Source organism: Egretta garzetta, unplaced genomic scaffold (assembly GCF_000687185.1).
Source record: "Egretta garzetta isolate BGI_Z169 unplaced genomic scaffold, ASM68718v1 scaffold62, whole genome shotgun sequence".
Lineage (NCBI taxonomy): Eukaryota > Metazoa > Chordata > Aves > Pelecaniformes > Ardeidae > Egretta > Egretta garzetta.
Window position 1 is genome coordinate 2937401 of NW_009258947.1, and position 13017 is coordinate 2950417.

General features: G+C 37.2%; 1 protein-coding gene across 1 annotated transcript in view; it reads right to left on the reverse strand.

Moving 5' to 3' along the window:
* Positions 1-13017, reverse strand: part of PXDN (peroxidasin) — a 60518-nt gene that overhangs the window by 13084 nt on the left and 34417 nt on the right. The window contains exons 15-19 of the mRNA XM_009634254.2: positions 10319-10427; positions 9739-9896; positions 3813-5316; positions 2867-3001; positions 288-496 (exon numbers count right to left, since the gene is read on the reverse strand). Of these exons, the coding sequence (XP_009632549.1) occupies positions 288-496; positions 2867-3001; positions 3813-5316; positions 9739-9896; positions 10319-10427 (2115 nt within the window). The remainder of the gene's footprint in view (positions 1-287; positions 497-2866; positions 3002-3812; positions 5317-9738; positions 9897-10318; positions 10428-13017) is intronic.

Here is a 13017-nt window from a genome sequence, read left to right on the forward strand (position 1 = left end):
CAGGGTAGGTTTAGACTAGATATAAGGAAGAAATTCTTTACAATGAGGGTGGTGAAACACTGGAACAGGTTGCCCAGAGAGGTGGTGGAGGCCCCATCCCTGGAAACATTCAAGGCCAGGTTGGACGGGGCTCTGAGCAACCTGATCTAGTTAGCGGTGTCCCTGCTCACTGCAGGGGGGTTGGACTAGATGGCTTCTAGGAGTCCCTTGCAACCCAAAACATTCTATATTTCTATGATTCTAAACACAGTTCACATTAATACACCCAAATCCACCTGTATACAGACCTTCACAGCAATCTTGCCACATCCTCAGGTCCAGTTTAGGAATTTCTTCACAGCTACTATATCCATGAGGGAATTCAGCCACCTTAAAGACATCATGTTGTACCCGGGTTATGTTATCACCATTGTCACACAAAACTCTGGCAAGAGATGTCTGCTTGATCTGGGTGAGCTGAGCAGGCGTGAACACACCTGGGTTCTCATACCATAACCTGTAATCTCACAGAAAAGAGAAGTTTGCTAGTGAAAAAACAAAACACGCAGTTTTTCAGAGACATTGTAATACTGTATTCAGAATGAAATTAATTATTCCATAAATCCTGTTCTCAGCTTTACATTGTATCTGAGAAAGTGATCCAGATGCCAAACTAAGTGCTTGGTGTCACTTCTGCCCTACTTGGTGTCATGCTGATACTCTGAAAGGGCCCAAGTCTTCAACATATCTCTTGACTTCTCTTCTAGTCCCATTTCAATGCTTTAGGCATCTCTGGACATCTAAAACAGCACTGTACTACCAAGTTTAGGGTTCCTTTAAGGTAGAGACTTAATTTACCATAGCTTTCTTTCTCCACTTCTTTCCTATGGGTATGAAAAAAAATTTATAGAGTTGCTGGGATCAGAAGAATGGTTAATCTATACCAAGTTTATTAATCAAGGTAAGTGAGACTGTTTAATTTACTAAGGAATTTATTTTCCTGTAAAACTATTTTAATGACTATATTAATTCAGGGACTTATTAATATATGCTTAGTTAATTAATTATATTGAGGGAGGAAACACTGTGGTTTTGAATAATTTATTTTGCATACATAAAGGGCTAAAGTTTTGTTATCAGCAGAAAATATAAATAATACATTACCGTGGCAGCCCTTGTAAAAGGAAATGGTTTAAGTTACTGCGCAGGATTTGAAAACATTTTACACTATTCTAACATATAAGAATTGCTCACTGTGATATCATTTACATCTCACAAAACTGTAAAATTATAGTTCTATATTGATACTTTTTCCACCAAAAATGAGTAGGAGGCTCTCTAAATTTTATGAAAAATCAGTAACAATTTTATACTAAACTTAGAAGAATGGTCAACAAATTTCTTTTTACCTACTTATTTTATCATTTTCATACGGCATTGGACAATGGTCAATGAATTTCCAAGTACTGAGATCAGAAAAACAGATTCTGAAATTTCCATCTTGACATGAAGTTAGGCTCCCTTCAAACATCACTCCTTTTCCCTGCAGAGGCACATTTGTTTTGCATGGTGCTGACAGCTTTGATCCTCTGCCCATTGTAAAGGCTTTTCAAAGAAGTGAGAGTTGCTTTCATTATGTCTAATAATATTTTACTATTTGCTGGCATGTTTCTTCAAAACATTTGTATTCTTTGGATAGCAGAATCTTTTTTCCTAAATATTCAATATTTTCCTATAGTTTCTAAATGTTGTTTCAGAAAAAAAATAAAGCAAAAAAAATAAAACCACCAAACTTTTGCTGGAAAAATGCAAATAGACACACAGAGAAAACCTGTATCATTACCCTGTTGTGACACAAATAGGTACTTGGCACCGGCAATCTGGAGCTCATACTGCATATATTTCTCCTTTTACTCCCTCTGCCTCCAGGCATGAGAGTTTTATGTTTCACGGCTTAATTTTTAAACAGATTTTATGTAAGAAAGTTGTTTAAAAAAAAAAAACATACAAAAAGGCTTGTGTTATTGACTACAGAAATAAAAAATACCATCTTAAGTAGCAATCTTATAACTTACATAAAGCCAGTAACATTAGATAAAGTGAATCAAATCTAATTTCCTCATTCTTCCTGTTTCCCTTTCGCTAGGGTGGGACTAATCAGCACATCCTTCCACTCTCATGCCATGCCATGTGGGATTCTAGGTCACAAAGTATGTTAAAATGAGGGAAATGCTGATTTTCAGATTCTGAACGAGTATGCTGAAAGTATGCAACAGACATTTGGCTGCTATACCAATAGCAATGACTATTTTCTTATTTCAGGTACTGTACAAACCAAAAATGAGAAATTGCTCATAATGTGCATGTAAATAATTTAGGAACTATTATCAAATTGTGTTCTTTGGGATAATCTGTCTGCTTTTAACACTCTTTTGGTGCACAGATTGCTGGTATTGAAATATGTATAGGGGTTATATACACAGAGTGACACATTTCCAAGCTGTGATTAAGAGATGGTGAAACTGTCTCAACCACCACAATTCCTTTGCCAATGAAATAATTCAATACCAATGAAAGGAGATGAGTAACATCCACTTTTCAGAAAGGTAAGTCACTTGAATAACTGGTAGAAGGGAACTCAGCATGTGTTGGCTGCAGTGCTTTTTGGAGGTCAATATGACACATTCACCATAAAAAGTAACAGATTTTAAAAAAATAATCATAGCTTCTAACAATGTTTTAAACCTGTATTATTCACCTTTTCAATTATATATTAAAATCATAAATGAAAATAAAATGCAGTTTGATTTAGAAACAAAACATTGCAACTGTTATTAAGCATCCTCAATTTAAAATTGCTTTTGGTTCCCATGGTATTTCCATTTACCTGTCGCCATCCCGAATACGCCTAAACTGTGTGCTTAACAGACACATCAAAGTTGGCCCCAGTCGGCTTCCTGGAACTAAGTCTTCTACCATTAGAGCAGGAAATAGGTCTATATTCAGTGGGGAACCATATAACCTATAAATAGAAAACCACAAATATTTAATCGCTAATATTTTACATTTATAAAATCATCAATATGTAGAAAAACTAAGGGCAAGACATATGAGCAACTCACTAAAAATGACAGTGGTAGTGATACATATTTTGTGAACAACATGTGGGTATTTATGCAAGGGTCTGCAAGTCTACCCCACAATTTCCTTTCTCCTAGTAGCTTTATTCTGATTTCTTAGAACCTTTTCTTTTTCAACAGCTTCTCTTTCCTGCCCCTGTGTACACTTTTTATTTTTACCGTAGCTGTAACTAATTCTCTGTCTGATTTTGTGTAGATGAGCTAGGGGTGGCAGGTAGCTGAAGACTTATTTTCAAACACTGATGCTCTAAAGAAGAACAGATAGTAGTACCCTTCACAGGTAGTGAAGGATATCCACACGAAAATACAGTGAACAATATTCCCATTTGGTTTAGTGTATGGAATGGACGGAACTGAACATGTAAATACTTGCATGAGACTGGCATTAAAGATGACCTTACACTGAAATAAGATTCATATTTAATAGCATTTATAAAAGCAGATATTTCCAATTAATACTTTAATGAACACATACAGTATATATTAACTTCCTATTGTTCACAGAGATGTAGAAGTGGAGAAATTATCTGCACGTGGGAATTTTTCACATCTATTTCCTGGTATGGGTGGAAGTTTCTTAAAAAATCCCTTTACCCCTTTCTTAACAAATATTTTCTTCTAGACAAGACATTTAGCTATTAATTTCACATGCACATGTAGATAGTTGATTGTTTTTCTTCACCTCAGGCTCACCTGCTAAGTTTTTCCCTGATTTCAGGATTCTTAATTTCATTTTTCAGATCTTCAAAAGTCTGAGCTGAAGAAAGATTACAGTAAACTCTAAAATCATGGTAGGGAGGAATTCCATGATCTCTGCCTCTCTGAATATTCATAGCTGCCAGATCTAAAGCCACAGTACGTGCCATGGAGAAGAGTCTTTCTGTTAATTCTGTATTGAGTAATTGTGATGGGACACGCATCTTACCAGCAACACCAAACAATCCCCTTAGAAGTGGATCAATGCCTCCTTCATTTACAATCCGAAATGGAGAGAAGAATGCCTTATGAAGAGGTAGATGGCCTTGTGGAATAGGTTCAAAGTTTTCATCCAGTCGATACAGAAAAGGATTAATGAGTGTGTGACCAAACCTAAAAGCGGCAGTTGCAAACTCATTAGTTATGCCAGAATTAACACTGGGATCATAACCCTTATATTCGCCAAGCATCTTCATGCCTACCTCTCCAAAGATCTTAGGTAGCCAGTGGCTAAATGTTATGTGTTGCATTTCTGCACCAACAATTTTGCGTGTTTCATGATATATTGTGTCACCATCCCAGTGTGGATTGAGTTTCAGCAGCTCTGTGGCAATTCTGTTGTGTTCTCTAAACCACAGCGTGTGGATGCTTGTAAGACCCAGCTGTTCATTTGAACGCTGATCACCAGCTAAAAAGCAGGGAATGGGGCTCTCATTTTCATCTTTCATACATTCTGTTGGTGGGCCAGTAGCAAATGGAAGAAGGGGCTTGCCAGATCTCTGTACGATGCCCTGTCTCAGAAGACCCCTTTGACTTGCCAAGTCTCTGATTTCTAGTGCTTCATGGTCTGAACTGCCATACACATTAGACGCATCGATGTATGAAGTCAGCTGGTTGATCTGTTCCCGTGGGTACACAGAATTCATCAGGAGAGATGTCATACCACTTCCACAAACTGGACTGGAGCGTACAAAAAACATGCAGCGTGCACCATTTCGAACTCTGGGATCATTTGGTGGTATCATGATTGAAAAGCATGGAGGATCATTTGTACAAACCGAACTGCAATGCTGACCATCCGAAAACCTGGCTTCACTTAGGGCAGCCACGGTGAGGTCAAGGTCATGGTCAAGAAACTGACCCCACTGCATGAGCATGTGAGTGTACTGGTCATCAGGAGTTATTGTTTCCGTTCCGATCAGAGTAGTTGAAACCAAGCGAGGCATTGGGAGTGCGTAGCCATTAGAGAGCCTCCTGGGTTCAATTCCCCGAGGCAAGTTAAATCCATTTTCATAGACTGACTTTAAGAGACGCTCAAAGGCTGTCAGAGAAGCACCCCACATGGGATGTTGAAGGTTGTTGCATGTTCCATCGTGTGTCCTGTACTTCTGGTGGAAGCACATATCTGAGCAGTTGTTCACTCGTCGATGGGCTGTACAGCCTGAGAGATTAGCTATCAGATTCAAGTACTGTGGGGATACAAGGTCGTTATAGTGATAACCTGAAACCAGAAGAGAGACAGAAAGAAAATGAAAGACTTCATAGATGCATAGTCCCCACAGATCATGAACTTATTTGAAATGTTATTTTATTATATTGCATTTCCCACCAGATTAAATATCCCTATTGTTTCAAAAGAACAATAGTAATCACATATGTATAGTAGATCACTAGGTCATTTGAGCAACCACCACTATCAGGTCAGGAGGAAATTTTGTAAAATGCCAATTCAAGTACGATTTTACAAAATGTTCACAAAAGGAGCTCATTACTTATTTGGTCACTTAAGAAAGCAGAGATATTTTCAGAAATAAAAGCCTCATATTGAGACAAATGGGAATTTTTCCCATGTTAGTAAAAGCATTTTAAAAACTGACAGTAACGTTTACATGGATTTCAAGACTTTAACTTTTTAGACTTGACAATTCACTGAACATTACTATTTTGTTTTGCTTTATTAAAGCAAAAGTTGCAGAATTTTAAGAAAAAATATTCAACAAAAAACACAAAAGGAGATAACCACAGGCAATATAGCTAAGCAGAGGAGTGGTAGTTAGGGCAGGTGGTGTGGAGTAACTCACATTCACATTACCCAGCACTAGTTTCTAAGGAAAACTGGTGTTTGTGTAACACTTGGCACAGGTTTCCTCTGCAATCCACACCACTCACCTCTGGGACTACAACATACTTAGTGCTTTCCTGCATTTTTTCTCAGTTCACAGAAAAATAATATATACAAAATATATACTGTAATTCATTAGAATTATGTTTTTATAAGTTCAAACCAGGGCTACGTGTTGCATGATCGCTGCTGTGGTATGACGGCATGTGGAGGACTGAAGACCATAATGCCTCCTAGTACAGCGTTGGGTGACTGCAAATAGCAGAACAGTCAAGCTGCACCTTGTCCACGCTGCCTATTAGGAGTCATTCTAAAAGTGTTTTTTTCTTAGAAACATTTGGGCTCCACTTCAGGAAAAAAAAGTCATTAATTTGGGCTATACCTACATTATCAACTTGTGTAGATCAACAGAAATGTGTCTGTAGAGTGAAATTTTTGATGCAGAGAAAGACATCCCTATTGTATCCATTGTGCAACAGAAGCAGGTTGCCTTCAGAAAATATTTACTTTGTTCTCCTGGACTGAATATGACCCTGGGCCACATTTTTCATTGAACTTGAAAAGAATCCACACTGTTCAAGACCATACCACAACTCGAACCAAAGTACCGTAAGTGGGGACAATTGGAGATTCACTTCAAATGGGCCCTGCTGATGCAAAGCATAGGCACACCCTGAGTAGATTAATGGACATACAGTGTGGATGAGCAAGGTTCCAGGATCCAGAAGAAAGCCCAGGAGGTAGGAAATTTGGCAGTGTAGATATACTTTTAGCTAACTAGGAACCATTTTACACCACTGTGGTTCTTGATCTGGAAAGCTTGCAGTCAGGAGTAAAACCAAAAAGCAGAATAAAGGCAGAAGCAAAAAAGGAAAGGAGTGAGGATACAGTGGTACTGTGTTCCCATGGGCTCAAGGGGTTTCCACCATGATGGTAATCACTCAGGAATATGAACTGAATCCATTTTTGCGAGATGTTAGTGCAGGCTAATTGCACAGAGTCGGGAAATGTTCCTTTTAGTCCCGAGCTCAGTCCCACTGTGCCTGCACAGATACCAACTTTCATCTAAATTCCACACATAAACGTGTGCTAGACACACTGCTGCTCTCTGCCAATGCAGGGCAATTTCAAACAAACTACGTAAAGCCCATCTTTGCCTTGAAAGGGCCTGGATTGCTCATAGCTGCTCACCTGGGGCAGGATCTATGTTTTCTCAGCCTCGGGCTACATGTACTAGGAGTGGTTTACAAGTCAAAGCAAAGGTATGAGAGACCTAGCGCTTGCATTAGGCAAAACCATCCTATTCTTGTAGACATACATAAATTATTTTATGGAATACTCCAGACTACAAAAAAGAAAAATAAACCACCGAGCAAAACTAGTAAGCGCCACTGGGTAATGCAGCAAAACACACTATTTGAGGATATTATTGATAACATATTATAATGTGCTGGCTACTAGAGCAGTTTAGTTTTAAAAGTACACCCAGAAAACATATCTTCTTTATAATAACACTCCTTTTTAAATTATCTTCATTCATCATGGAGTTCTTTCCTTATGATCACTGTTCATGCAGTCTTTACATAAACACATCTGCTGTTGTTATCCTGGTTGCCACCCACATTTCTGAAATCAAGTTGTGAGTAAAACTTGATGACAATGAAAGTTTTGGGCGGCATGACCTTTGTTACCAACTTAAAATAGAAGGTTCAGCTTCTCTGTTTAGAAGTTCAAGTTGGAGGCAATGTTGCACCTGTGGATTAGATTCGATGCCTTTCTGAGCAGAGTGGAGGCTGCCATAAATGCCAGTCTCAGACCCTTAAATACCCATCACATTGTAGGCACTAAGTCAGGCTCTGTGTTCTAAAAGGCTGGGCGCTAAGCATTTCCAGTGCTTAGAAGCTGACCAGCTCAATTCACATAACATTAGTTATACTTTTTTCAAACTGCAAGGAAGATGTTTCATACAGTCACAGAAATATTTATTAGAAGGGACCTTTTACCCAGACCAAGCTATTGCTTGAAGGAAAGCTGTCTCCAGCACTGGATCGGCTCAGCTGCATCCATGTCTAGAGGGCTTGAAAACCTCCAAAGACTGAGTCTCCTCATCCTTTCCAGATGAGTTGTTCCGGCGCTGCACTGGCCTTCTAGTGAGAAAGTGTTTCCTAACATCCAACCTGAACCTTCCAAGCAGCAATTTGTGACCATTCCCCTAGTTATACAGTCTGGCACCGCAGAGGAGAATCTGGCTCCATAGTCTGTCCTTGAGATATTCCAAGATCTTATATTAAAAAAACGTCTCTGAATAGGAAATTGTTAAGTTTCTCAACTGTTCCCAGTGCAAAAGTGCTAAATAACACCTTTCATTGGGCTCTGCATTTTGAAATAAAACCAAATAAGGACAAATATGAGTATTAAAATCTGAGCATTAGGCTATTTAAATGAAAACAGATTTATTTTACTATTCAAGTTTCCCCTAAAAGCCAGGTTTCTATGGATTTTGAAGGGCTGAGAAACAAGCTCTGGTTGTGAAAAGACTTCCAGTATCACAGAAAGTTGCCTGATTTTATGTTCATTAATCTGTATTTGTATGCCTTAATGCCAGTTTTTGGTAAACTTTAGGTGACTGAATTTCATGATTACAAATCCTAGTGAAGAGTAGTCAAGCAGTTCTCACATATTAGATTTCATATATTCCTAATATTATGTTCAATATGCTTGCATATGCATCTAATCAGAGAACCAAATTAAATCGGGTTTGTCTTCTAAAACACAAGCCTTCAAAGAATTTTGAGTAAGTTTTTGTGGTACACAAATTATTTACTCAGCTCTAATAATGAGTTACAAGCTTCTTTTAACTAGCAAGTGTTACAGTATTCCACAAAGCTTGCAGTCTTTGGTCATATAAATACTGGCCTAACTCATGGTCAGGGTTAAATTTTTCGGAAGTTACAATAAATACTCAATTATAAACATCAAAAAGAATATAATAAGTAAAAATATTTCCTCTAGATTTTGAGTGTAGCTTTTGGCTATGACTCAAGTCTCAAAAGCTCTCCTAAAACTACCATTAGTTCCAAATGCTTTATTCGTATGTCTCAAGCCTATCCACACACATAACTACACACATCAGTTGTATATGCTCCAGCTGGAGTTCATGGATTTGAACTTGGACTTCAGTAACTAAAAGGTAGAAATATTAAACCTCTCAATTTTCTGCTATTTATAAAAAGCAGCAAAAACTGTATTTCTCATTACATCAGATTCAGTGTTAAGGAAACAATTGGCTTAGTTTGATATACACTTATAGAATGAGTGGCAAATAATTCTTTGAATACTATTGTGCTACATGCAGAAACCTTGGTTTGTAAAGATATGAATCCTTCTCGTTACATCATCTTTTCTCCTTGCTAAGGCACACTGACAGTAAATGGTTTTACTTGAAGAAACAAACAATACAAACAAAATACTGATTATTTTAATACATGACAGAAAAGTTTGTCCAGTAGAAGAATCTGAACATGAATTTTCCCCTAATATGTCAATGTGAGGAAAAATAAGAACACTTTACCCAAAGAGCTCAAACTGTGTTACACTGTAACATAGCAATATGCAAACCAAGGACTGAATTGGGCAAACATATATTTGGCATAGTTTTGCAAAAAGTCAAATACTGCACTGATTTCAATGTAATGGTTCTGCAATTGGGACCCAAACTCAGAAAGTAAATGTCTCCTGAAGTATAATGAATTAAGAAGGCAAATACACTTTAACACAGAAAAGTAAGGAAAGAGTACTGACTTGTTCCATTCAGGTCAACCATTAGACCATCTTGTACATGATCTTGAATAAGCTGTAACGTCCTTTCAAATATTTCCCCAGCTCTTGCTTGCTCAACAGTGTACGGATCCCTTGGGTATCGAAATAAGGCTAGCAAATCATTTGGAGAACGAGGACGACTGATAGACAATTTGAAAAAAATAGTAAGTATACATAGGAGTTACAAAAGAACAGTACTACATAAATCATGCAAACACTCAGCAACATGATTAGTACATACCTTGGTTAGTCATCTCAAAATGGAAGGCAAACAAAAAAAAAAGTTTAATAAAATAAGAAAATATTGAACATTTAGTAGCAATTAAACATTTAGTGCCCTTTTAATACACATTATCTCAGCATAAGAACTGCTGCAGCGAATAGAGTTCTCAACAGGAGCGTTTAAACAATAGGAAGCCTTATATATTATTCCCAGGACTAACCAGATGTTGGCAGTGTCATTTAAATAATAAAATGGCTTTTTGCTTAATAAATGTTCCATTATTTCTAGTATATACAAAATTAATTTTGACTTTTCAATTTACAAAAAAAAAAAGGATACCTGTCAAACAGATGTGTACGTGTTGAATTTATTGCTCTGTCAACAGTTGCAATTGCTTCCACAATTGAAGTTTGTACAAAAGGATCTCCATTTCGGCTGACATTAGGGACTACAGAAAGAGGAATTTACATGTTATTGCAAAAATGGCCACATACAAAAAGATACTTTTATAAAACAGAGTCTAGACACGACATCATTTCAGTTGTACAAAGTAAACTCCTGTTCTTTAAGCATCAGTTCGTCCAGATATAAAATTCTTAACCATTTTGGAATTCTATCAAAGCATATTACAGTAGAGAAAAATTAATTTAAAACAGAAGTTAATATAAGTTTAAGAGTCAGCTTACTTATGATTCTAAAACAAAATAAAGTGAAGATAAATGCATACAGCTTTTAACTGTCCATTAATTAGTCCTACGATTTCAAGTAAAATGACCAAAGAAAAAATTAATGATTACTAAGGGGTTTTTTTCTGGTGTGGTGTATTATCAGCTTTCATGTGTTGATATCAAAAGCCTGACCTATATCAGCTGAAATCAATGCAAGTATTCTTTTTGCTTTCAAGTAGTACTGAATTCAAGATAAGAATTTAAAGGTTTTACAGGAATGTATTACAAGTGAACAATACTGATAGACTGAGATTGCCTTTTAGAACACATGCATCAAATAAATTCAAAGAAATTTCACAAAGAAGTGAGTAAAACACAAAAACCCAAAATCTAAAAAAACCACAGAATTTTATAAATTCCCAAATAGCTGCATTAAATTAACATTGCTCCTCCCCTGAGCTCAGTCTAGTAAGCAACACACATATATTTTAAAAGGCTACAAATTTTCTATTTATTTTGATCACTACTTTGTTTTCTACTTTAAAATTACCTAGCTTTTTAAAACTATGTTAAAAATCACATGTTTCAAAGCTGTTTAACGACTCTGCATAATACTGGAAACTCGCTAATCCATAGGCCCATTCAGCTGCCTTTTTATACAGTACTCAGTTGCAGCTGGATGTTTGTACAACGTATCTAGGGCTAATAACCTCCCTTTCAGTCTAAACCAAGAACTACCAGATCCAGGGGCAATAGCTAACAATTTCCAGAGTGTGTTTAGATTGGAGAAGTAACACAGTGAGAAGGGTGAAGTAGGGAAAAAGTCCAAAGCAAATACACTGGAATAAAATCAGCAGATGTACAGAATCAGCTGACATAAAACCTGTTGTTTGCAAGTTCTTCATGACTGTCTCTTTCTCTTCTATGCAATATTTCATTATTCCTTCATAACTGGCAGCTTAGGCTGTGTCTATATGAGTTTAAGAATCCACACCTGGGTAATTGGCCTTAACTATCTATACTGTCAAATAAAACAGTCCCTGGCACTCTATAGCTGTAGCTGAAGCTCCCTTCTCTGCCCTGAGGCCAGCTGCCTTGGGCTGCTGACAACGTACTCGGGGCATCCAAGACTTGAGTTGACCCTTTCCACAGTGCCCAAGAGCAATAGTCCCTGACCTGTCCTAATTACCAACTGTACTCCTTGCTTGACAGCTTCATTTTCATAGCAATCATACAGAAACATTATCAGATAAGCTACTTATTTTAAGGAGAAATACCATTCACAGGTTTGCTACCCTCATTTGAGTTGTGTCAGAGAGTGCTTATGTGCCATGAACCACCTTAACACTGGAACATTGCAGACTGTAAAAATCTGGTGGCTGGTTACCTTCCCCAGTGCTGTCTACGACAGATGTAATCTCAGTGTTCACTTTAGATATGTGTTTTGCAGAGCTATCTTTCTGAGTAATGGTACACATGGGCTGAATTATAAAACTTGGTCAGATGTTAACTATACTGTACTTTATTTTCATTTGGACTATTTGCTGCCAGTAGTTCTCTTTTTAGACTGATAAAAACTAAAAGTTAAAGCTCTGCAAGCCTTCCATATAATACCTCTTTTTTTGGGGGGGGGGGGGGGGGGGGGGGGTAAAAAGGGGCAAAAAAAAACAGGATTGAAAAATGGCAATTTTTTTAAGCAATGAAAACTTAATCCACACACATCCTGCCTTATGCTTAATCCAGAGACTTTTACATAACAACAGAAAAGGACAGAGGAAAATAGCAAAAGAAAAGCGTCTTTAAAATATTATCAAACAAGGCCAGCAAACCTTCCCCCCACTTCTATACACTTGACTTTATTCTGTCTCAATGTTAACAAAACATTTTTGTGCATTAGCAACATTCATAAAACATTAAATTTGTTTAAAAGAAACGTTGACATGCAAGTTTTTAGGCATTTCTGGTTATGCCATTATTAATACTATTCAGATAGCAAGTATCCAGTACTCTCCACTTGTCCTCCTTTGCTTCTCTGACAGCTTCATATCTATAGCAACCATTGAGAAATAGTATCTGATACCCCACAAGTTTTAAGGAGAACCATACTTTACATTTTCAGACTGAATGCAGACTAATCAAGGGAGGTTTCACTAATTTTAGATTTATTGATGTTACAGTTTATAAGAAAAATAACCACATTACAACTAAACACTGCAGATCAGCTAGCACGAAGTTTTGTAGTTTGCTAATTTCAGCAGATGAGAATGAGCAGTTGACACCTGCACTAAGTGAATGAAACTGGTTTCCATTGGGTTACAGTTCAACTGATGGTTTCATTTTTCAGGGATCTTATTGATTTGAGCTCTGGCT